The 25,502-nt window shown below is 36.7% G+C and overlaps 1 protein-coding gene across 1 annotated transcript; it reads left to right on the top strand.

Annotated features, from left to right (window-relative positions):
* The first annotated feature begins 10,084 nt into the window (after positions 1–10,084).
* Positions 10,085–18,307, top strand: LOC100368331 (von Willebrand factor). Its single transcript, XM_002735682.3, has 16 exons — positions 10,085–10,185; positions 10,348–10,518; positions 10,861–10,955; positions 11,154–11,322; positions 11,872–12,024; positions 12,139–12,249; positions 12,416–12,630; positions 13,116–13,223; positions 13,310–13,465; positions 14,253–14,394; positions 15,514–15,693; positions 15,811–16,016; positions 16,169–16,211; positions 16,639–16,981; positions 17,837–17,904; positions 18,049–18,307. Exons 1-16 carry the CDS (start codon positions 10,146–10,148, stop codon positions 18,069–18,071), a joined length of 2,223 nt encoding a protein of 740 aa, XP_002735728.1. The 5' UTR covers positions 10,085–10,145; the 3' UTR covers positions 18,072–18,307.
* The last annotated feature ends 7,195 nt before the right edge of the window (positions 18,308–25,502 follow it).

The following is a 25,502-nucleotide window of genomic DNA, read 5'->3' as shown; positions in this document are numbered from 1 at the left end:
CACCTTTTCCTTCATCATGGGAATACTGAAATTCAAAATGTTTAGAACAGAATCAGCGAACTACTTTGTGTTGAGTCCGGTCAAACCTTTGTGGGAGCCATGTTTGTTTTTATTATTAAAGGACGCTTACGTGCGTAATCATTCCATATTTGGAATTCCTAATGTGATAGGATGAAAATACCCCGTAAAATACCGCAAAATTATATATTATTATATATATGCCGTCTGTTTTTCAATCAAGATATTACCCCATAAGCTTAGCATTATTGTGCCCAACCAGCAGTACACAAAACGCATACTGTTGTCAGGGAAGGATTGAGACTATAACCGGGGATGGTATGAACCGAAGATCTTTATTCGGAGTCTTGACATCAGATAAGTACAAATGTTGTATCTGGGCGTTGGCCCAACGGCCAAGCCCAGAGAGCAAACAAGCGGACTAGGTCCGGTGTCTCTCCCTGAGTCTATATCTGTGTCTCTCTAAGTCTCAAGTAACATGTCTTTTTATAAGCGAAATCACGTGATCCAAATTGAACACCTTTTATGATAGGAAAGTGATTCAATACATCCGCATAAGTTTCCCGAAATACATTGAATAAAATACATTGAATACAAATTACAAAAATGATATTAGCACCTCCACATCGTGGGTAAATTTGTCGCAGGTGATAATGTTCACGAATGATATTGTTACAAGTGGTGTCATATACAGCAGCTGCCCATATAACACATACTTGCTAAAAGCGACACGGATATTGTTTTATAAACCACGCTTGTAGATAGCAATGTGAAGATACGCTTGATATTGTTTCAATACAAGCGCCACCCGTGCGAATCCTGACCAAGTCCATGACGGGTGTCAGTACGAGCGATATGACATGGTACAATCGATTTAAATTAAAGCGTCCTCGCTTTACGATAATGTATTAAAAAAATTGAAATTGAAAAAAAAAACTTAGTGAGAATATACTGAAATCAATATAGCTTCAAACAGCAATGGTGAATAAGCATACTTAGCAAGAATCGATATATCTTTAGCTCTAGAAAAATGTACAAGGATACAATTGAGCACAGGGCAAATCATATTCAAATTAGCCAATTAGCATACTTAGACAGTTCAATTAAACTCGGAACAGTGATTCTAAATCTTTTACCCATGTTGCATTTCTACTGAGTTCCAGCGATTGGCGATGCAATAAAAATACAGGCTCGTATGATATTATGTCTAACGTATTTATTAGAATATTAACAATTATCATAAGATTATAATGTCACCATTGTACAGTAATATATTGGCACGCAAAACTCACTTCCATTATCTGATATAATCTGAAAATAAAATGTCTTTCGAATGTTACAAAACGCATTTACCTTCTTTTGCCCTAGATCTTTTTTATTACAAAATGTATCAAGGCTCATTACATTACGTTAACCAATCAAAATGCTGGATGGTGCCAACGTGTTCAAATTACCGTAGCGCATTTAAATATGTTAATGACAACTCAGCGACTTCATGGTGAAAAAAACACGCAAGAGATTTACCGATGTTTTAGTGCCATCTGTTATAAAAAGGCACGATTTTTTTTTAATCAAGAAAAAATAAATAAACGTACCGTCCCAAATAAGAATGTACCAGGTTGAATTTTTCGGGGAAAAAATAAACGTACCGGTACGTTTATTTGGGACATGAGAGTATTTGGTTTTGCAAAGAGTTGTGGGATAGAACTGTAGAGGGCACTTATTTGGAGGGGGCTCACATCGTTTCCAAACAGCCCTATGTTAAAATCAGCTTTTTACCTCTCCTGTTTTCAAGCAACGCACAAGTTATTTTTAAAAATGTTATGGTGATATTGTTTAGTGCAATGTTCTATCCCGCAATTCTTTGCTAAATCCTACATGGAGTTAACACAAGTTTCTTCCCCAAAGAAAACAATTGTCCCATTGATCATCAGTGCAGTGAGTCAGGCAAAGGTAATTAGATACCAATAGATTGAATGGTAAACTTTTGATTTTCAAAGGATTTTGTTAGAATATTATTTATTAACTTATGGTACATGTATAAATGATAGTTTTAACATTCAACTATTTATTTAAATATTTGGGAATGAAATGAGGAAAGCATTTCCTTGAATTGATGGCGTCCCAAAATTCAGTAGGAATTCCAAGTGGTTATTCACATTCTGAAGCTACATTTATATCAACAATGCAGAAATAATAAAAATGTAATATAAAGATTGAAATAACCATGAATGATTGTTATTGGTGCGTTTAATAACAAGTGTATAATGAGATTAATAAAAAGACTATAGTATTAGCACTGAAAACAAAGGGTATTAAGTGTAAAACCGAGCTGCAATCAAAGAAGCTGTTCTCTTATGCATCTGAGAAGTCATTAGATATTTTAGGCAAATTTTGTACCACAGCTGAAATAGAAGACTGTAATTGAATTGACTGTAAGTTGAATTCTATGTAATTAGAGGTAGCCATAGATTAGGCTGTTTAACAGCTGAGAAACTAGGGGTTTTGAAAGTAGGTTTACATGCTTATACAGTTAACACTAAGTATATTTTTAATAGTTTTCCAAGGTGTTTTGATGGTATAGGTAAACTAAAGGGGTATCAAGCTACGATACATATTGATAAGTCGGTGACCCCAGTGGTTCAAAATCCTAGGCGTATACCATTTAGCATGATGTCAAAGCTAGAGTCAAAATTGGATGAGCTGATCAAGTTAGATATTATAGAGGAAGCAGTGGGTTCAACTCCATGGGTCAGCCCAGTAGTGATAATTCCCAAACCATGTGGTGACATAAGATTGTGTGTTGACATGAGGTCAGCCAATAAAGCCGTATTCCAATGGTAGACGAGATACTGCACAATATGAACCAAAGTGTACAGCAAGTTAGACTTGAAATGGGGATTCCACCAAATTGAGTTATCAGAAGAGTCCAGAGATATAACTACTTTGTGACACACAAGGGACTTTTTCATTACAAGATATTAATGTTTGGTATTAGCTCCGCTCCTGCACTTTACCAGTACAATATAAAGCAAGCAATAGCTGGGTGTGATGGAGCTGATAACATAGCAGATGATATGATAGTACATGGTCGTGACCAGAAAGAACATGACCAAAGATTAGTTGAAGTGTTAAAACGTCTAGAAGATAAGGGACTAACACTAAACAAAGACACAAAGTGTGTGTACGGCATGGACCAACTGACATTCATGGGACATATGCTGTCTAAGAGGGGTATTGGTCCTACATAAGCTAATGTGAAAGCGGTGATTGATGCTAGAGAGCCAGATGATGCAAGAGAAGTCAGAAGTTTTCTAGGCTTGGTTAACTTTTCAGCACGGTATATCTCTGACTTAGCAACAGTGGCAGAACCTCAAAGAAGCAAAGTTCGTATGGGGAAGTGAACAGATAGATGCATTCAAGGCATTAAAAGAAGCACTTGCTACTGGCATACTTTGACAAAGATGCTAAAACACAAGTGTTTGCAGATGCCAGCCCAGTTGGTATTGTGGCTGTATTGGTCCAAACACAGAAAGGTGAAAGCCGCATAGTCGGTTATGCAAGTAGAAGTTTGACTAGTGTGGAGCGTCGCTACTCCCAGACAGATATAGAAGCACTGGCATTGGTCTGGGCGTGTGAGCGGTTCCATGTATACCTGTATGGGATCAAGTTTGAATTACTGACAGATCACAAACCAATGACCTATATTTACTCAAAGATTTGTTGCTGAGAATGCAGCACCTTCAGCTATACCAATACAAACAACTGAGCAAGAATCTGCACTGGACGACGAGTTGACCACACTGAGAAGATGTATTAAATCGGGTGACTGGGGAGACTGTCCTCCAGGTTTATAAAGCTGTCAGAACTGAATTAAGTGCAATAGGACAAGTTGTACTAAGAGATACCAGAATCATCGTTCCAGCAAAATCTAGCTCATGAGGGACATCAGGGCATAGTGAAGACTAAACAAAGATTACGTACCAAAGTTTGGTGGCCAAGGATGGACCATGAAGCTGAAAGGAAATGCAGAGCATGTTATGGATGCCAATTGGTCAGCCAGCCATCAAATCCAGAGCCAGTACAGTCTACTCCCCTACCAAGCAGTCCATGGGTAGATGTTGCTGCAGATCTGCTTGGTCCGCTACCCTCTGGTGAGTATCTCTTGGTTATAGTAGATTATTATAGTCGATACTTTGAAGTAGAAATACTGAAAACGGTGACAAGTGACAAAATTATAGAAGCCATGGAAAGGTGTTTTGCAACTCATGGTCACCCAGTGTCAATAAAAGCTGATAACGGTCTACAGTTTATATCAGAGCTAAATAACACATTGCTAAAGTGTATGAGAATATCACAAGCGCAAGGTCAAGATTGGAAGAAAGAGCTAAACAAGTTTTTGTTAGCTTATCGTACAACTCCACATTCGACTACGGGAGTATCCCCAGCTGAGTTACTATACCGCCGCAAGTTGCGCACAAAGTTACCAGAATACTCAGAAACTTCTTTGAAAAGAGAGGATGATAGAGCTGTACGTGACAGAGATAGTGAAATGAAACAAAAAGTGAAGGACTATAAAGACTTTCGTAGACATGCACGTGAGAGTGACATTCAAACAGGTGACACAGTGTTACTACAACAGAAACGAGGAAACAAGTTACCTACTCCATATAAAGAGGTCCCATACAAAGTGGTAAATAAATATGGTAATCAGGTCATTGTGGAGTCACCGAAAGGGGTTAAATATAAACGAACTACTTCTCATGTGAAAAGATTTCTTGATGAAACAAGTGTTAATGTGGAACCTGACAAGGCGTTTTATAATGGACATGTCTGGGGATAGTCAGTTAGAGGAACTCCCTGCTATTGAACAATCTGAACTTGTAAATATTCCAGGGACACCAAAATCTGTACCCAACTTGAGACCTCAGCGCAATATTCATGCACCAAGGTACTTAAAAGGATTATGTTACTTAGAAAACAACTGGTAATGACATATGGGTAAGAATAATTCCCGTCTTGCCAGTATGGGTTTTTAAAGGTAGTACAAATTACAAGGAATTTTTGAAGTCTAAAACTTTTACTGTTTATTCTGTTTTGAAACTGTTAACGTGAACTCTTATTAAGTTTAAACTTAAACTGATGCCTGAGACATTTATGTCTGGAAAAGAAAAGAAAAGGGATGTAGTGTATTGACCCATCAGTGGGTTCACATGAGTACATTAACGTTATTAAGCTAGGGAGTCTTATTGCATGTTAACACGGAAGTACTATTAAACATCCAAGATGGCAGCCCAGAGCTGAGTTCAATCTGTTGTGTCTGTGTATTTTAATCCAGACCACCCACTGTCTTATTGAAGACAGGGACTGTTCATTGCCTAGGCTATTTTATTGACTATTGACACACCTTTGCCATTTACGCAAGTGAAATAGCAAATATGTGGTAATATATTATACAAATTGTTCTATCAAGTCATGTTATAAAGTGAAAAAATACGATAAAATAAGAAAGAAAATTTATCGCACTACAATGGCAGTGTGCCATCTGACATATACCTGGAGTGAATTAACCATGTGCAAAGACAACATTGTTGGTTTGCATAAGACAGCCCACACACATGCTATAGAAAGTAAAATCCTGGTATTAATAACAACATCAAACCAGAAACATAGAATGTAGATGCATGGACCTGTTTGTACAGAATACCAGTTCATCCCTCATTATTAATGTGGATCATGTTAAAAAGATCTCAAACCATTATGAGGCGAATGAAAACAAATTCGGTGTTTCCAGTATTAGGCTAAAAAATATTGGGTAGTTAAGAAGGGATTTTATTTTAGATTTGTTTTCCCAACATGTTAGTCTACATCAAATACAAACATTTTAAACAATTGTTTTTCGACATGATGATATTAATATCAACTTTTGTTCAATTTACAAAAAGGTGAATCATTTCCATAAAAATAAAATGTGGCCTTAATAACAAATGGCAACACATGTCATTGTTTTAGGTTAAGGTGAGTGACAATAACTGTTGATCGTTGGCACCATTTATGGCAGCTGGCGACAGCAAAACTTTCACTGATGTACATGTGTAAGTAGACATCAGCACAAGGAATAGGCCCCTATCAGTTTCTGCCTAATAAATGACAGTTATGTACATTCCTGCTGTGGCCATTTACCTACAATAGCAACATCACAAGCATGATAAGAGCATTTCTGATGTACACATTGCAGCTCTTGCTGTTTCTTGCATGTGACAAAAAATCAGCCCAAATCACAAGAAAATTGTAGTGGGCCAAACGATAGCCATGAAAAAGTAAGATGGGTACAGCCATGCCAATGTGGTGAATGAAATGCAATTATTGTATGAGTTTCTGCTCAATATTATACAGTGTGTTGTAGACTATGCCGAATAATCAATGGCGTGTTCACAAATGATCATGAAGATTACTCATGATCACATACTTCATATCCATGCCCCTAGACACGGCTACATCCGAGGTCATCATTTTGCCAATGCAATTCTTGCATTCATCATTGCTGGCTGCATAGACCAGACTATTAATGTACAAGTATTTACACATATCGGCTCTAATTGTTGGCTTTAGATGGTAAATTGAGATGCATGCATCGTGACAACGGTGGACTTGCAGGACCGGTAGGTTAGATAATTGTTGCTATTCGCACCGTGCATGTGCACATCACACAAATCATATGAGTTCACAGGCCATAGGCCGAGTAAATAGCTGTCATAATTTATGTACGATGCAATGTTTGGCGATGACATGTTGCCGTAGCCGCAATGAAACGTCACGTTTATTTTGGCCATTAGATTCCCTGACTCATAATAAGCGTCTTTGGTTGATTTCTGGCACCCAAATTGATTCTCGATTCAGTCCTAATTACGCGTTTAAGAATTACCTGGTGATCCGAAATTGACCTCGCATGGAAATACTGCCGCCTACGGCGGGTCCCAGGTTCATTGCATCCAGTACAGTTGCTGGTTTTATAGATACCTATAGCTGCCAACTAGTTACGCATGTAATTAAAATACTGTGTCTATCATTGTAATTTTATCCGACAGTAAAGCAACAAAGTTTATTAGTGTTTTAGTCGATAAGGGTCTCAGGCGGCGTGTACGGTGCTTGTAAATTACATACTAGTAGTTTATTTGTTAACAAGCAGTATATATGATATTACGTGTGCGCGCGTGCGTTCATGGTGCCAATGGCGTGACGACTTTCTTTTAACTTTACACCTACCACGTGACGACAGACCTACAAAGTCACAACCCTCACTATTTTCATAATTTATATTAATATTTAATCGAACTTAAGTCAAGTTTGTGTAAATTTGGGTTAGTAAAGGAGAAGATATGGTACAATTTAATAAACCTAAGCTTCGCAAGCATTTCTATGTTAAGTCACGCGATATTCAATTTTTATTTAATTAAACTTAATTAAAACGAATCCCTATATAGGAACGCGTTTTAATCCAGTTCATATCGCATCTATATTAAATATTAATTTAACTATATTAAAAGTTAATCGAGTGCGTGTCGTCACAACGTCGGTAGAGATGATTTTAAATTAACCATCATTTTCATATCATCCCATCGATATTCTACTCTCTCTTACCTATTAAGTGTATAACTTTTAACACTACTATATATGTTTATTTTCATCCAAACTATTAAAGTTGCAAACATGTGACACAACTCTCGAAAGGTGTAACCAGCCTTCAAGAACAAACTAAGCCCCTTAACTTAGTGAGAGCAAATCTTAGTGAGAGCAAATTTTACAAATCTAGCCTTGCAATTTAGTAGTATATGAATGAATGTGAGTTATTTTTATTAAATTAAAAAACTCAGTTATATTTTGTCGTTAATCATTTTCCTTTATTTGTTATTACTTTGGTCAGTATTGTATTGCGGATGGTGCACAAAGTGTGATTGGAATAGGGTCATTATTGTAATGTAAGTAATTAAGACTTGGTTATTTCTAATTATATGGTATTATTACTAGAAGAATCAATATTATAATTTGCAATTGTAATTAAAATTGTGGACGTGCCATATTAGACTAGTTGATGTTATATAGTTCATTAGTTCATATATGCGCCACGTGGAGGGTGATCTAAGGCCATATTTATGTAAGACAAGATGAATCTAAATTACTAGTATATGAATAATTTCCTATACATGTAACCGAATAAGATGACAATAACAGTGGTGTGAAAACGATAAAACATGTTTAAAATCTGCTTATTCCATTAAATTTAGATAATTACATTCTATTCTAAACTCGTGTTCTTTGTTGTAGTTGCAGCTTATTGATATGTCATAATCCAGTCACTTAACAACAACAAAACAGTACGGCGACTATACTGTCTCTGTGAACAAGTTCATATTTTACTAAGAACGATGGTTATTTAGTTAGCCATTTTAGAAATGGTCGGTTTTATTATGAATTTCATTTCAGATAAAATAAAATAACAAATGAGCCCACCTCAAACTGACAAAACTGTGATATCTTTTCAAAGATTTCGACTTAAAATAGAGTTTAAATTCACGTTGACGTTCTCAACTTGGCGGTGGTTACCTAATGTTCTATGAACAGATGAATTACAGAGGGGCAAAAATTACTGGAAACATTAATTGTGTATAAATATTGGTCAACTAAACAATAATTGCGTTTTTATTATTTTTATTTAACAGGAATGAGTATAGTGAGCACAAAACTGGGACAAAAGAAATTTAGAATTTCATCCAATATATTAAAAGAACATCTACAAATCTTCTCAGGATGACTAGAATCAGATTATATTATCTTTTTTTAGATCTGGTATTAAGCTCAGAAAATGTCAAATCGTTTTAAATTGTTTGTCTGGTTCAGACAGCATGATCGCGCCATGATTTTTTTTCTTCAAATGACAGAAGACAACTGAACAAAAAAATTGGGTTCGAATTACAAACTTTCGTTGTGGCTAATTACTGTCATGTTGCTGCATTCCAATCAATCACAAGACATCTATTTAATTTTGGTGACGTCAATACCAGTGAACTTTGAACACCAATAAATAATATCATGCTACTGTTTTAAATATAAAATCAACATGTGAATTAGTTGAAAAATTAAGATATCGAAAAACGGGAGACGCTCACTGCTGTCATTTACAGTAAAGTTGCTATGGTAATATAATATGCATATTTGTTGTAAATTTATCAACATATTCAACAGGTCGTGTGTTGGTGGACAATCAACATTAACTTCGCGAATTAATTAATCTAATTTCATTGGTAATGAAACAAATATCAGTATATACCCTGACTTCATTAATATAATACATTGAGTTTGAATATGTACCATCGGTTGTTTTTGTCAAATTATTAAAATTTAATTAATCTCACAGAATGCAACAATGAACTAATTCTAGTCCAACATGTAGAGATCAATCATATATGACATACATAACGAGGAATTATTGTTTTGAAACGCTATAAAAGGAATCTGAATGTGCCTATCTATAAGTACAACACTGGTTATAGTCAGGTACGTGACTCAAGTTTGTTAATATACAGTTATGTGTTTGTATATTGTTTATTTTATTGTATTAGAAGTATGTGATACTGCATTGCTATTTCATTGATGGTAATTCAAAGCACTATTTTGAGATAATACTACGCTGGGTTGTAGTGTGTTGTGCTGTGTTGCGTTGCGTTGCGTTGCGTTGCATTGTACTGTATTGTGGTGTTGTGTTGTGTTTGGGAGTACCTTCTAGAATCCTATGCTTATAATATTACTTGACAAGGTATTACGTTAGCAGTTTACAAAATATCACGAGATATTTTCGAAAACCGTTTACTACAACACCAGTATTTTCGATTTTGTTGTTGTTGTAAATACGACAACCACTGCATCCGCTTTCCCATGCAGCTTAATCAATTATTCGATTCACACAAAATATGAAACACACCATATGAAAGTATTTACACTGTTTATTATTAATAGTCATTATAATGACTAGATGCTTGATCAAATCCTTCTGTTTTGCCTAATATAAGGACTTGCAAGCGTTTCTGGTTTACATGAATAACATTGTCTTCAATTGTTCATAAACAGTCATGGTGATTCTTCAAGTGTTATGCGCATGCGCCTTTCTGGGTATGTATATTATATGTATATGTATATTACAAATATTGTTACACCAAAACAAAAAGTCACACAGATATATCGTAATCAATGATTTGATTAAAAATTGCGATATTGGTATTAAATGAGTAAGACAGTTATTCATAATAATACATAATATGTATTGCTCCATAGTCAACGTAGATGCTGGGACATGGTCAGCATGGAGTGCAAATTGGGGCGATTGTCCAGTGACTTGTGGTACAGGGAAACAGACTAAAACAAGGACCTGTGACGTGGAACCTTGCGATGGAAGTGACACCAAAGAAAGAAATTGTATGAATGTCGATTGCCCATTGGAAATAGGTAAATTATAAGAAAACATGCTACGATGAACGTTTCTACCAATCTATAATGCAAGTTCATTATCAAACGACAATGTCAATTTTTCTCCTGGGGAATCTACCCATCATATTAAATATTAATTTTCTCAAATGAGTTAAGTATGCTCGTTATGCCCGCAGTAAATCCGATGTATTATGATTCCACGCGGTTCCCTGTGACGCAGAGCCTGGTGACGTGGCATCTACTCTTATGCAGTGACAACTTAATGCATTTTACACAGAGCCCGTTATTCTGGTAAATCCGTCATCATATCGTATGTATCCTATAACGTAATAAGTCGTACATTTGTTTGATATTGTGTAGATTATGATTACATGGGATGCTGGAAAACCTCAGGGTCAGTTGTTACATTGGAGAATACTGGTAACGCTTACGTGGATGCCAACGATCCAGCTAGAGTAAGTACGGCCGTGTATTCTGGATATTTTACCCGTTCTATGACTACGTTAATTAGCTCAGTCTATTAAGACATTGAGCAGGGGCGTGCAACTAAAGTTGAAAAACGTTTACACGAAACCCATGAATAAATATGTCCGAATTTATTTTGTTTGTGCTTCTGGGTATTTACAAATACATTTATTTTACTCTGTTTTTAGGGATGTGCGAGGGCGGCATATTCTGTAGGAAAAGACTATTTTGCGCTGAAAGACAATGGGGAATGCTATGCAGCATCATCACAAGCAGACTATGAAGCGGGCGGCCCAGGGGGTTCATGTCGATATGGAAAGGGGACTTCGAGTGCATTTGATGTTTATAAGATTAATCGTAAATACATACAAATATTTGATTAGTATTATAATACACATACACTCTGTAGACAAATTTCTGAATACAACAGATACATTGACATCTAGTATGGCAGCATTACTTGCCTTTGCCTTTCTATTTGCTAAACAAAGTTTTTTTTTACATATTAAGAGTGTTTTGTTTTACAGAAATATTCTCTCAAATCTTTGATTTGCCAAACGATATGATATGACATGATGCATTGCAAACCCAAAAGCCTTGCATATAAAGAGAAGATGGTAAAGTGATATAATGTGATGCCAAAACATATAAAACAACATCTTCAAATGTTCTTTTATGAATCCTTGTCACCTTAGTCACTGAGCAATACTGCATTACATTTTCTATATATTTTCATGTTGCCGAGAATTAACAAAGATATATAATTGTGCCACTTTGTGCGCTGTTAGGGGTTGTAGCAGTTAATCGTGGGATTATCTATGTGCTTTGTAGTCGATTAAATTATTCTACACATATGCAAATTTTATATCTCGCAATTACAACTAATTGTTTTTGTTACGTGTATAGCATGGGTGTGTCCAGATGGTTCTGACTACGCTGGCTTTTGTGAGATTCCCCGTGTACGGACACCAATACCTAAAGGAGTTTGCACCACGGCACATTTTTGTCACGAGGTAGGAGGTACAACAACTCAACCCGTTGCGATCTGTTGTACAAAAAGTAAGTCTTTGTGTCATTTGGGCGAATAGTGTTTATATTATAATAACATCAATTAAGTAATTAATTAATTAGAATCAATTCTACTAAACCTTTTCCGTTTTTAACAAATTCTAGATTTCTGTAAAGATCACTGTGGAGAAAAGATCATAGAGCGAGATTGTTGGTGTGACACGGCGTGTGTTGATTTTGGAGACTGCTGTGATGATTTTATGGATGACTGTTCAGGTATTATTTATTTTGCTTTCACCTACTATTTCACAGATCTCGTAGTTAGCATCATTAATATACACAATGTCGTTTTTAATATTATTGCTAAGTTTTGGATTTGAATTGTAGTGTGTTTTGTGGAGACAAATCTACTGATTAACCAATCATATGCTCTGCACCACAGGTAAAGACAGATGCTCGGCAGTCGGTGACCCGCATTACACAAGTTTTGACAACAAATACTACCACTACCAAGGAAAGTGTGAATACATAATGTTGTCTAGCAAATGTCCATTTGAATCTATGCCACTTGAAATTATTGTGAAAAATCGTGATTGGCCGTGGGTTGGGAGCACCGTAACTACGACCAAGGAAGTCCATGTGATGGTTGATGGCATAGTACGTGTTTTTAATTATTATTGGCATAAGAGAGATGACTACATTAAAGTGACTGTGTCCACAAATATTGTTATTATGTAACCGGTCAGCATACCATGAAGCTTATATTCAGTATGTGTTCAGTGTATTACTCGCAGTGATATCCCCAATTATGGAATATTTGAAGCCCAAACACTGTCTGGTGCGTCGGTTGGTTTTACCATTGCAGCATTCCATTATAAACAATGCTTTAATTGAGTTTTCATGCTTTCACTTTTACGTCATTAACTTTTCGACACCAATAAAGTTTTATTATTTTATCGCTATCGAACTGAATGTCAAAATGTTGTACAGTCGCAATGCAATATCCCCTGCCGTCTGATATTGCATGGCAATAAATTAATGCCAAATATGGTAAATAGAATGTTATTGATAAAAAGAATCCGTCATATACGAAACTAGTTGAGCGCAGATGTATTAATTGCAAAGTTTGTAATTGTCTACAGGATATACTGATGAAGCAAGGGAAACAATTGGCGATTGACGGCACCATCACAGCGGCACCTGTCGATCCTTCTCCTACCATTAGCGTAACGATAGCAGGAATTTATTTGGTAAGATTAATCTTAAAATCCATCGAGTTTGTTCAGCAATGTTGTTTATCATTATATAAATCGATTTATACTTTTCAATGTTATAGGTTGTGAGAACTGGCTATGGTATCACTGTATATTTCGACGGACAATACAGCCTTCAGGTGGACGCGTCTAATGCCCTTAAAAGTAAACTATGCGGTCTCTGTGGTAACTTCAATGGCAATATCAACGATGACTTTATGAAGCCTGATGGAACCCAGGTAAGGATTGTATTCACGTTATTCTTTCCATATTCCTGAACGCAAAATAGCAGGTGAGCTGAATGATTAGTGCCGGCATAATTCTACACAAGCTCGGGTAATTAAAAAGCCTAGACGAAACATTCCCTTTTTTCACCCATGCTGTTATGGCAAAAGTGTTTATAATGTATTTTTTTCCGTATATTACCTCCACGATGTGATCGACATTAACGTTTGATAAACTTCGATATTTTATAAAAGATGTTGTACATCAGTCAGAAATTCGCGCTGTAAATGTAACAATAATAATTATGCACGATTTAACAAATATTATATTTGCGGTTAACGACCTCGTGTCTGACTGGTGACGTGTTTCATCAAACCAACTGTTTTGTTAGAGTAGTCGGAACGAATAGTGGTTTTTACGAAATATAGTGGGAAAATATAGAAATTTTGTGCGTAAAAATCGACAATGTTAATTACCAAAGGTTGTCACAGCTCTGCTCATACCTTTTTGTCTTACGTCAGAGTCAACTAGAACAAAACAGTGTATGACGGCGCACAGTAATTTCATTTGTTTCCATGTTTGCCAACAACAAGCGCAAGTCTGACAAAAATGGACTTAAACTATATCGTGATTTGTAGTGGTAGCGTTTCCAAATAGTTGTCTTACTACCGGGGACACTTTTTTTTAGTTGCAGCAAATCACGCCATTATTTTATGTTTTGGTGCAAACATGCTCAGAACGAACGAATTTGTTCTGTATATGTGAACTCCCTAAATCAGATTCTATTTTTAAACACAACAGGCACCTAATGTTGTTGCCTTTGGAGACAGCTGGATAGCACCTAACCCAGATTGTAACCCGGCTCTGAGATCAGTGGACGAAGTGATGCCACGTCAGACAAACGACGAGGCTGTCGACCTTTGCAACGAGTTATTTAACACAGGTATACCATAAACGTTATGTTTGTACCAACATAATCAAAACTCCTTGAGTATTCTTTTGTCAAACTCTGGGTTTGAATTTCCAATCAAAAGTTGTAAAGCACTACAGTCTCTGTATCGCGTCTTGTTCGATATTCGACTCATAGCGACGTATACAACGCGTGTAAAATACCAAGTTTGTTTACACAAATTGCGAACACGGTCTGCGCGGCGACTGTAGCGCCTTAATTACGACTATTTGTGAAGGCTAAATTGTCTCAAAAATTGCAAACAAACCGAAATTTGTTAAACGAAAAAGCATTGAACTATTCTTCACAAATTTTGTAAATATGTTTTGAAATGCAAATCAACTGTTCGAGGTGACATTTTTCATTTTTGTATATAAACCAGAACCCTTATGTATTTCAGTGTTACACATTTAAATTCCAGTGCATTAAGAAAGATATAAACTTTGTTATGTATACAAAGTAAAAACAGTTTGGTTTGTAGAAATTGTGGCTGAAATGAAATAGTATTCACAAAACATTTCAAAGCTGGTGTCAAGAAATCCATTACCAGCACTGGCAAGAAGACGCGAGTGATCACGAAAATAGATAATGTTCAAAGCTTTGTATTGATGAGTGTATTAGAGTACACACAGACTAATGATCAAAACAGAGAAAATACTTGCAGGTTGCTAGGATAAAAAGGTGTTTTGGTCCGCCAAGTCGAGTCCAATCTTTGGCTTGAATTGTCATTATTTCAAGAATTATAGGATATATTTGTACACCATTTCTACAAACACGTCTAAATATATGAACATGTACATACCTTAATATTAGTACACGACACGACAACTACGTATATGCGATTACTTAATACGTTCATATTTATTTATAAGTATCATTTTGATATCATCTCAACCAAGTAATAATTGTTATCAACATTACGGACTTTCGTGCCAGTGTCCTGTAGTGCGGTAATCAAAAAATCACTATTATAGATTTTATAGAAAGAGACGACACTAGCTTTTTACACGACAAAATATCATCTGGCCTTGTGTAGTAAATGTCTATTATACTGAGTAAGTTATTTAAACGCGACCCTTGACATTTTTTCATTCTATTATACACTACGAACAGGAAATATTCCTCAGTGTCACACAGTTGTTGACAAAACTAATCACCAAGTATCCTGCGAGATGGACATCGGTTTCTCCCTACCTGATACAACCGAGGGATGTGCTATAATTGCCGACTATGTGAAATTGTGTATCCTCGAAGGCGTAGACATCGGAGACTGGCGATCAGGCACCCAATGCGGTATGGATTATATAGTCAATTAATTAATTATTAATAATATCGTATTCAGTAAATTGAATGAAATCACCACGTATAAGTTTAAGTCAGATGTGATAGACTATTTTTGTTTTTGTGTAGAAATCGACTGTCCAATAGATGGTATGAGCTATACTCCCTGTGGTCCACTTTGCCCAGCGACATGCTTAGATCCCCATCCGTTAGGTTCATGTACTGAACAGTGTATTGAGGGGTGTTTTTGTGCAGCCGGATTTGTCTTGGATGAAGGTGGCGTATGCATCGAAGAATCTGAGTGTGGTTGCTACTATTTGAACACGCTTTACAGGGTATTTTATATTATCAAACCGTATAGATATGCATGGAATAATCAATGCTTCATAACGTTCTGCAAAATAATCAGATGAATATTATAACATGGCCGTATAATATATTAAACAGGTTTCATGTATAATTGTGTTTTTTAATTGTTTCCAATTAGCTTCATGAAGAAATGCCCAACGAAAAGTCTTGTTGTTGCAACGGTAAGTGTATGCAGTTTGTAGTCATGAGTACGATACGTAGATTTTTACCTAATATCCAAGCTCTCATGTTACACACACTAATTAAAGTGCGGGGTCTTTTATTTTATTTGTTGAAGTATTAACCACGTACGCACATTGCACCATGATTACGATTATGATCACAGTACATAACATAGGTCAGATGAACATTTCTATAAATCACGCTCATTTTTAAATTTAGTTTTATTAATGTCGAGTTTACTACACAATTATTCTGTATCTCTGGCCAGTTAATTTCATATGGCAAACAAGCAGGTATTGTATTTGTAAACTGAATTGTTCAAGTTGTTTATGTGAATACATACGTGTCGTTAGTAGAATAATAATAATAGTATGTATATACATATTCTCAATATTTGCATATTATATTTTTATTGTACATTTACAGTTACAGACAAGATTTGTGTTGGTCCACGATATTTTGAGGTAAACACGGAGAAGGTAGATTGGTTGACGGCAAAAGACACATGCGAAAACAGAGGTGGAATGCTGGCCAAGATAGACACAAAATCAGTTGATACACAAATCAGGAGATATATATCTGAATATGAATTTGATCTTAGCGTCGCTAATGGTTTCTGGTTTGGTTTAAATGATATTGACAATGAAGGAACATTTGTCTGGACCGACGGAACGGCTCTGGTTGATGGTGACTTCACCAGATGGGCGAGACGACAGCCAAACAATAATGTAGCCAAAAATCCATTAGGTCAAGATTGTGTGCAGTTATGGTGAGTACATATTAATTCAAGATGAACCTTGAGCCGGGAACAGCCACTGGTGGCGCTGTGCAGTTTCGAAATCTTTAGTGGCTCGCAAAGGTAGCAGCACTTGTTTAGTTGTTTAGGTCGTTTTTATGTATCCCACAACGCATGCGTGACTGTACCGTGGCATAGTTAGTACAAAGTGTTCGTCGATATGAATAGGGTAATGTCACATACCCGCTGTAAACTGTGGGTCACTTATCAATGTTGTTGACATTGACACATGTTGGCCACGTTTATGGGTTATATCTACACACACTTCCACTTAGTGAGAGGATACTTTGAACTTCATATTTAATTGACCCTTTCACTAGCAAAGTCTGGCATCACCACTCATACTTTCATAACTCTCACCACAAGCATCTACATTGTTTCTTCCTCAACACCAAAGTACAATTCCTTCCTTTACTATCAACATGTATTTAAATAATCCATGTCTACCTTTAATTTAGTGAACTTCGCCAATTCTGAGTTCTGGTTCCCATATTTTAATTTATAAGACTGTTCAAGTTGTTCAAGTTGATATGAATATACATCAAACTGAATTTCGTTGAACACATTTATTATGCTGCTTTAGAAGTACTCATAAAATGAATAATGTTTTGGGATTTTTTTGCCATAGAAATAGAGCATAGTGTAGAGAACAGAATAGAGCAGGAAGGTTTTTTCCTAGTAAAACTATGTTTTTAAGTTTGAGCTAACAGGGATGCGTCGGCAAGATCAGACAAGCAGCATACAATAATACGTTCATTGAAATTATACTATATAAAAAGGTGTTGATAACGAATGTCATATTAATTGCATTTAATCCTATTTTCTCAGGAAAAAGAAAGCATTTAAATGGGACGATAATAATTGTAATGAAGCTGCTGGATTTGTATGCGAATACAGTAAGTATATATTTGTATATGGATATGTTAAAACTAACCAACATTAGAAAGGTTTAAACTCATCGTACGTGCATTATACCTTATATGTAAATTATTTACACAACATTTCTAAAAGTAAATGTCATTATTTCTGTCTCATTTCAGGTTTCGCCACAGCGTGTCCATAATCACTCGTTGTAATTCAATATATGAGATGTCAAATGCACCGATAACAAAATATAAATGTTATCGCATTATTGCTAGTATATCGCCGCAAATGCATTTATCGAATTATAGTAATACATGCTTGCTTCACGTAAATATCATTCATATAATTAACTAACATTCGTGTAATAGCTTGATCTACAAGCTATGTTCTGTATTATATATGCATGTGTATTAAATTAAATAATATCATCCAATATTTTTCATTGTTTTAATTTAATCAGTTTGTTTAAAAATGAATAATTAATACTTATGCCAATAAGTGGCCCACAATTGACAGAACATGTTCAATTCATCAAGTCAAAACTCTATTACCTCGCTGTAAAATTGTAATAGCAGAACACAGCAAAACCTTAGCACTTCACGGTGAAACCCTATTGTTTAGAAGAGAATGGCGTGAATTGGATTAGGAAGACATTGTAGATAAGGTTATGTGTAACAGCTCGAATGCATTATGGGCCATGTATATGGAGATTGATTGGGAAAAATGAAGAAAAAATATTGTTTTGGTAACTGTATAATGTAAATGATTTGGAGGAAATCTGCATAAAACACTTTAAATATTCTCACCGCGGTGTAAATATTTTCATCGCGGTGTAAATATTTTCACCGCGGTTTAAATATTCTCACCGCGGTGTAAATATTTTCACCGCGGTTTAAATATTTTCACCGCGGTTTAAATTTTCTCACCGCGGTTTAAATATTCTCACCGCGGTTTAAATATTCTCACCGCGGTGTAAATATTTTCACCGCGGTTTAAATATTCTCACCGCGGTTTAAATATTCTCACCGCGATGTAAACATTCTCACCGCGGTGAAAATACTGGTGAAAATGTCGAAAATTCAAAATAAAAGCAGAACAATTCTGGAGAAAATTTCGGAAATTCGAGAAAAAGCAGGAAAATACAAGTGAAAATGTCAAAAATTAGAAAAATCGTCAATGGCCGTAACAAGCCACCGTACCAATCAGATTTTTTTCGCAATAATTCTATTATTTCAGGGATTATTATTATCTTTTTAGTGTAAAAACAAGACATATATTAAGCAAGTCTTGCAGAAACACAATTAGAGTCATGACGTCATTTGATGGTATTTGAGGTTATTACTTCTCACAAAATTACTAATGCATGCAGAAAAGGGATTATAATGCTAGGATTGTTTTGGACAGTAAGTGATCTCGTCGGTCGCTACCAGCGATTGCCTTGTTGACTGCAGTATTTTTGTCACAACCTCATATTATGCACAAAGTTTCTTGTCGCAAACAAGACACACTCCAGAACTGCACTCCGCCTCCACGCGTTGTATGTGAGCTGTTTGTTAAATCATTGCTGATTGGACAATTTAAACGACGTCACAATTTGAACAAATAGTTCATGATTTTGTTGGAAATTCAGCGAGCATATTCTCCCACAGATTGTCATGAACAGTACTAGAAGGGAAGAAGCACGAACACAAAAAGAATAGCGTCATTCAATGTAATATTAACACAACATTACCTGCTGCCAATAGACTGCAAAGGTAGAATTTGCTGCAAAATTAAAAACTAAGAATATTTTAGTAACGACGCTCTGAATGACTATAATTGTTATTCACTTCACGTTGTGTTTTTCACATTTTATGTGTTAGTATAAGAGGCTATTTAAATATTATTCTAATGTATTGCAAAGTTGACCCAGTTTTAGCACCTTAGACGTCTGAAGGTTTCTCTCACTGACGTGACATATCTCACTGAGACATTGGAATAATGACTTTATTTAAGAAGGCTAACATAGTAAATATTCACTTATCTTTTCTATGGCTCTATTGAAAATACAATCTGAAAAAACTAAACACAATATAAATGTATGCAATCAAATTACTGTTAAAATGTCTTGAACAAAATCTTTAATGATGCAAATGACTGTTGGGCACCGGTATTCAGTCGGCTGTTTTTTAACCTGTCGTGTATGCATCAGAACCCGTCTTGGTATGTATAACATTGGACTCTGCAGATTTGCTGTTGAAATTATGTACGGAATTTGTATACGAAAACAAAATCATGAATGAAAAGACTAAATAATATTGTCATCTTTTGTATAACTTTTTCCAAACTTATTAGTTTATGCATTCCACCATAATGGCGTCTGCACGTAGGACAACTACGCATAAAACAGCTGTCGAATTTGGTTTGAATTTTGGGATCGAAATGCGAAATGTTGATAATCTAAGTACGAGCACGTTTGGCAAACAATGGTTACTACGACAGTCAGATATTATCAACACTTTGGGGTCCCTGAGGTTCGCTTGACCAACCTGCATTTGAATAGATATGAATGGACTCGAACCCACTGCCGTATTTTCTCGTTTCCAAGTGATTTATTGTACGTCGGTATGTAACGTATAAACATACGTTACATACCGACGTACAATTGCCACGTTCCGGCAATGGCCGTTACAAATTGTCACAGGAAATGTTTTATTAAAAATAAGTGTCACAAGGTAAATTATACGGCGAGGTACTGTCATGAATTTGTTCGCGTATCTGTTGACCGACTTGTTTAGCTGATTACTATGCGAGGTTCTGGACGGAACTTGACTCAGTGATTTGGAACTAATTACGATATAACCGTTGCCATCCGGACCGCTATTTCTGACAGTTGGTATTCGCAGTTAGTAATATAGTGAACGATTAATCAAAAGATATGACGTGTCCAGTACTTAGTGTGATTGGCTGTATGTGTGAAGGTTACGCCCTAGAGTCTTTAAACTTTTTTTGTAATTGGTTAAGGTTTTGAAAGTGAATAAAGGAGTTTTAGTTGGTCTTGGAGAGAACACCACGAGAGACGGAGTCTTGGGTCAGCCTTGCATAGTCTTGGGGACTTTTCCGCAGGGCACTATGCTTTATGGAGTACTCGACTGACCGACTAAAGACGAGAGTTGAAACGTATTTCGTTGTGTGCGTCTATTTGACTGTAGAGCTTATGTGATGTTCCCGGTCCGGTACCTCAAGCAGACGAGATATAGAGACAGACGAGAATTTCCCCCTGACACGGGTTGGAGAACCCCTCAGAGTGAAGAATTTCCCCGTGATAGTACTATGATGTGGTAAAATCGCCAGACAGTACAGCTGGAGTTTTAACCGAAACGCAGCTTAGGTCGATGGGACGGCGTACTGTCCGAGTGCATACTTCCAAGGATGCATCATGGGAATGCCGAAATCCAAAAATTTTAGAAACCCATCCGGTTAAAAGCCATCCTTCTTTCCAGAGTTCTTTGCGGTTAGACCAACGAAAGTATCTCTGCCACCACACACCGCCATTTTGTTGTGAAACACCACAAGACTTTTACTACACTTATCATTTGCGTATTTTTGTAATTACAGGGCTCTCGTGTTGATTTATTTCTACTGGAAAACAAGCTTTAAAATATGTTATCGATAGCTGATAAAGATTTTTTCCGTAAATGCACTGTCAAAGGTGAAATAGTTATAATTTACTAAAAAAAATAATTTCATCGCGGAATAACGGCTACTAAGTTGTTTCTCGGTTCATCAAACTGATCGTCTTGTCGATTGCTAGACGAAGAAATATAAAGAAACGAAAGCACTTAGAGGAATTACTGAAACAAAATACACTACAACATCTTGGCAGAAAAGGTGGTGCTTTATTAGTGAACAGCAAAAATAGCACAAAAGCACCCAGGCCAAGGCGAAGCAACTGCCAAAAAGATGTAAAATAATGTGTTGTATGAATGTGTGTGTTATTGGTGTATAATGTGTGTGTGTGTGTGTGTTGTACAGAAACAAATACAATTTAAAAGCTAGGCAACAAGAGATTGACAATACAAGCTCAAAATTGCTAATTAAAGCTCAAATAGATTTAAGGTAACTGTCTAAAAGTTGAAAGTACTGGCCATAGCCTGGGTGATCGAAAAACGAAATAAGGGTGGAAGAGCTATGTAGCCTCTGTAGGCCAAAGACTTCCAGTCACCATGTGCCTTTATGAGGTGATCTGAAACGCCTGCAGCTGCTGCTAAAGTAGCTCCTTACCTATGCAGGCTATGGACAGTATAGTTTAAGGGGTCAAGCCCAATGTCAATGACCAAAGACTTAAATTTTTGGGTGAGTGCATGACTAGTAAGAGTAGTGAGAGATCCTGAATGAGAGTATACAAAGGCAGGTGAGGCCGCTGAGGCAGGGATGTGAATTAACAGGTTATAATATGCAGTGACTGGGCAAATAATCGAGTTACATAGTTTCTGATTGATTTAGTGCTTTTGAATGAATCCGAAAGCACGCTTGCATATATACATAATAGCTGGGAATGGTGCAGCAAGCAAGGTATGAATTTAGCTGGCAGTGCAAGTTTTTGTAAGTTCCTGGGAGGAATGCTGATTTTTGAATAGTTTTAACTTCAGCTTTTATTTCCTTTATTGTAGTACCTAAAATATCAAATTTTATGGTTAATTATAAAATCTAGTTCTTGCACATGTTGTTCTACCAGTTTAAATTGTGACATAGAGCTGATGAAATTCACTTCATGGGATTGGTGCTGGTGCCACCGTGAAAGTAGATCGGCTGCTCTGTTGTCCACCCCATACAAATGAGTTTCCCTTAGCCGTATATTGTATGTTGTCGTTATCAACCAGATATTTCTCTCGATTTGAAGTAACTGCTCCTCTCTGCCAGACCCAGAGTTAATGATGTAAACATAGACTAGGTTATCACGGTATATAATGAGTGATTTTCCCGATAACTGCATTGGCCATAGGCGTAGTGCAACCAGAATGGATGTCAGCTCCAGTGCGGCTATTGGCATGTTAAGCATTGTGGTAGGGAATTCAGTATGAAAGTACTCAATAACACTTGTGTGTTTTTTTGGAGCCAGCCACCATAACCAGTAAGGCATGCATCCGTAGCAAGTCGTATATCTGGTGCTGAGTTTCTTAGCAACAATACATGAATGCGATCCACCATGATACATCCCTATGGAAGTAGGCACCGAGTTTAATATGATGATGTTTCTTGTTGGTCTTACGAAGGAGTGCCAACATGCGACACAGGAATAGTCGTGCAGGATGTATACAGTCTGCTATAAATGCCAGCTTGCCAATGAGTGATTGAAGCTCTCGTTTGGTGCATTTTTTCCTGAGCTCTTCTGCTTCACTGAGTTTTTGCTCTGGGATACTAACTTGCATCTTTATTGTGTCAAATTGATTCCCAAAAATGTTAGACAGGTGGTTGGTGGGCAGCATTTTTCAATTGACAGCTCAAACCTGTACTTAGTAATCGTGTCTTTGAGCGAGTTGTAGGCTTTCTGTGCATTCCCTGGAGCCTCTCCTCCTTCAAAGTCATCAATGTAGTTGGTGGCCTGGTATCCCAATTTGCGATAAATGTACATGAGCCTGTTTGTTGTTCTTTTACATGCCATGGCGGCTGACCGAAGACCGAATAGCAGTTTGGTATTGAAAAACTGTAATCCCCTCCATGCCAAACCTAACAGATGATAGTCATGGGGATCGACTGGAATCCATCTGTAGCAACGCCGTATGTCGGCTTTGAACAATAAGCAGCCTTGACCATAATGGTTTATAATTTGAATCAGGTTGTCAGTTGGTGAGTAATGAAGTTTATATGGATCACCAAGAAAAATGTCATTTGGTATGCCATCGTTGACTGCTGTGCCTGCCTACCTACCTAGAAACTATCTAGAGTTATCCTAAATTAACCAAACTTTTCACAATACTGCTAAATATTTTACTATATTGACGGCTAAATCATCCTACTGCCACACCGTTTCTGCTACAGAAAATAAAAAAATGAGTTTCTCACTTTGAAAACAGCCATAATCTACAAACAACGCGTACTCTTTCGTCGGATTCGAAAAGTGAACACCTGCATGGCAAAATTTTGTTGGGCGTCTTTGAAAGTAGTACCACTGCGACGCATTGACCAATCAACGACAATATATCGCGTGGTGGCAGAGATATATTTGTAGGAATAAAACTCTGCCTGGGAGATTGGTTAAACCCCTGGTGATAGCCTTGTTTGTTTTTATTGTTAGAGGACGCTTACGCGCGTAATCATTTCATATTTGGAATTCGCATTTCCTTATATGGTATGATGAAAATACCCCGTTACGGTGACAGATGTATAATAATATTTTGCATAACCAATAACAAGGTTGACATTTGTATTGTACATTTACAGTTACAGACAAGATTTGTGTTGGTCCACGATATTTTGAGGTAAACACAGATACATTAGATCGGTTGACGGCAAAAGACACATGCGAAATTCGAGGTTGGATGCTGGCCAGGGTAGATACAAAATCAGGTGATACACAAATCAGGAGTGAATCATCTTCGCCAGCCAAGGGCCATTTATTCGGCCGAAGCCTTAAAATTGACCCTTGGCAGATTTCACCATGATATACTGTATGTCGCACGCCCTCAAGCGATTAAAAGATTCCCTTCGGCTCATTTGCATCACCTAATCAGAACTCACGAAAGAAACGACACAGTTTGCACAAATATTTAGAAATTCCATCGTCTTCATTCACTTGCCCACAAACATACAGGCCTTCTGTTCTTGACTCCTGGTGAATCAGTGCAAAGCCTTCACGCTGCTCGTGTTTTAATCTGCGATGAGCTCCCGACCTTCACATTTATGATACAGCAACGCTGATTGGTGGCGCCAGCTCCTTGGCGCGCCTAATCAAATGACTCAATTTAGCTGCATTGAATACAGCTTGTCCTAACACAATCACGCACGGGTTCGAGGGCCGGTTATGAATGGCCGGCTTTAGCAAAACTCAGCGATTCGGACGATGGGAGTGAATATAAATATGAATTTGATCTTAGCGTCCCCAATGGTTTCTGGTTTGATTTAAATGATGTTGACAACGAACGAACATTTGTCTGGAGCGATGGAAACGTTTTTTTTTATATTTATTTGAAAGTATCATTTTTTTACGTTTGTGACTAAAAGTCTGTGTATTAAACATATAATAATAACATAAACATATGATTTTCTAAAAACCGATATCAGTGATCGTGTAATTTATTATTGTGAATAGCTTATGATAAAATAATTATTGGGAAACTTTATCATTTATCAACAAAAGGGCGGTGGTCGTCGCGCTGTGTCACATTTGTGTTGATAAACATGGATTTTCCCACAACCCACTGCGCTCTTCAAATGGAAAGTATGAGGTTTGACCTGGGCGCGACTTTTACTAATTACCACTGGTGACTCTTTCGATACCTTCCAATAACATGAAAATTACCCAATTAAAGCTTGGAAACGTCTCAGTTCGTACTCGTTGATCTGCGCAACAGTCAAAGTCGCCATCTTTGTTTATATGAGACCCATATATCTCGCACATGCGCAGCGCGACGACTACCGCGCTTTAAGT

This window comes from Saccoglossus kowalevskii, unplaced genomic scaffold (assembly GCF_978046115.1).
Source record: "Saccoglossus kowalevskii unplaced genomic scaffold, keSacKowa6.1 SCAFFOLD_144, whole genome shotgun sequence".
In the NCBI taxonomy this organism is placed as follows: Eukaryota; Metazoa; Hemichordata; class Enteropneusta; family Harrimaniidae; genus Saccoglossus; species Saccoglossus kowalevskii.
The sequence above is the reverse complement of the archived record's forward strand: the minus strand, read 5'-3'. Positions and strand labels throughout refer to the sequence as shown.

What these genes read in the sequence shown, in the direction of transcription:
- LOC100368331 (XM_002735682.3), top strand. Translation starts at nt 10,146, where the DNA reads ATGGTGATTCTTCAAGTGTTATGCGCATGCGCCTTTCTGG. An exon ending in TGATGTTTATAAGATTAATC is followed by an intron (nt 11,323 to 11,871) that starts GTAAATACATAC and finishes TTACGTGTATAG; the next exon opens with CATGGGTGTGTCCAGATGGT. An exon ending in ATTTGAACACGCTTTACAGG is followed by an intron (nt 16,017 to 16,168) that starts GTATTTTATATT and finishes GTTTCCAATTAG; the next exon opens with CTTCATGAAGAAATGCCCAA.